The sequence below is a fragment of the Tupaia chinensis genome, unplaced genomic scaffold (genome assembly GCF_000334495.1).
Source record: "Tupaia chinensis unplaced genomic scaffold, TupChi_1.0 Scaffold149964_2, whole genome shotgun sequence".
In the NCBI taxonomy this organism is placed as follows: domain Eukaryota; kingdom Metazoa; phylum Chordata; class Mammalia; order Scandentia; family Tupaiidae; genus Tupaia; species Tupaia belangeri.
The window spans coordinates 384,785-385,038 of record NW_006209806.1 but is presented as its reverse complement, the minus strand read 5'-3'; the positions used below and the strand labels follow the sequence as shown (position 1 = coordinate 385,038).

General features: G+C 74.8%; 1 protein-coding gene across 1 annotated transcript in view; it reads right to left on the bottom strand.

Annotated features, from left to right (window-relative positions):
* OAZ1 (ornithine decarboxylase antizyme 1) overlaps window positions 1-168 on the bottom strand; it is a gene marked incomplete at its 5' end in the record, with an annotated part of 1,048 nt that extends 880 nt beyond the window's left edge. The window contains 1 exon segment of the mRNA XM_014585524.1: window positions 64-168. Coding sequence (XP_014441010.1) covers window positions 64-168 — 105 coding nt within the window.
* Window positions 169-254: the final 86 nt, after the last annotated feature.

Below are 254 nucleotides of genomic sequence, written 5' to 3'. Positions count from 1 at the left end.
GGACCCCGGGGAGCCCCCGCCCGCCCCGCCGCCCAGCCCCGGGACCCCGGGGCCGGCGCTCACCGAGTACACGAGAGGAGCTGAAAGACCGTGATCCCTCTGGCTGTCCCCTCGCCCACCTGGGATCTTCAGCGGTGGGTGAGGGGCATCAGGAGCACCACCGAGGCCCTGGACCCAGGTTACTACAGCGTCGCTCAGACACCCTGGAGCTGCGGGGCCGCGGGGCCGCGGTCAGCCCGGGGCTCGCCCACCCG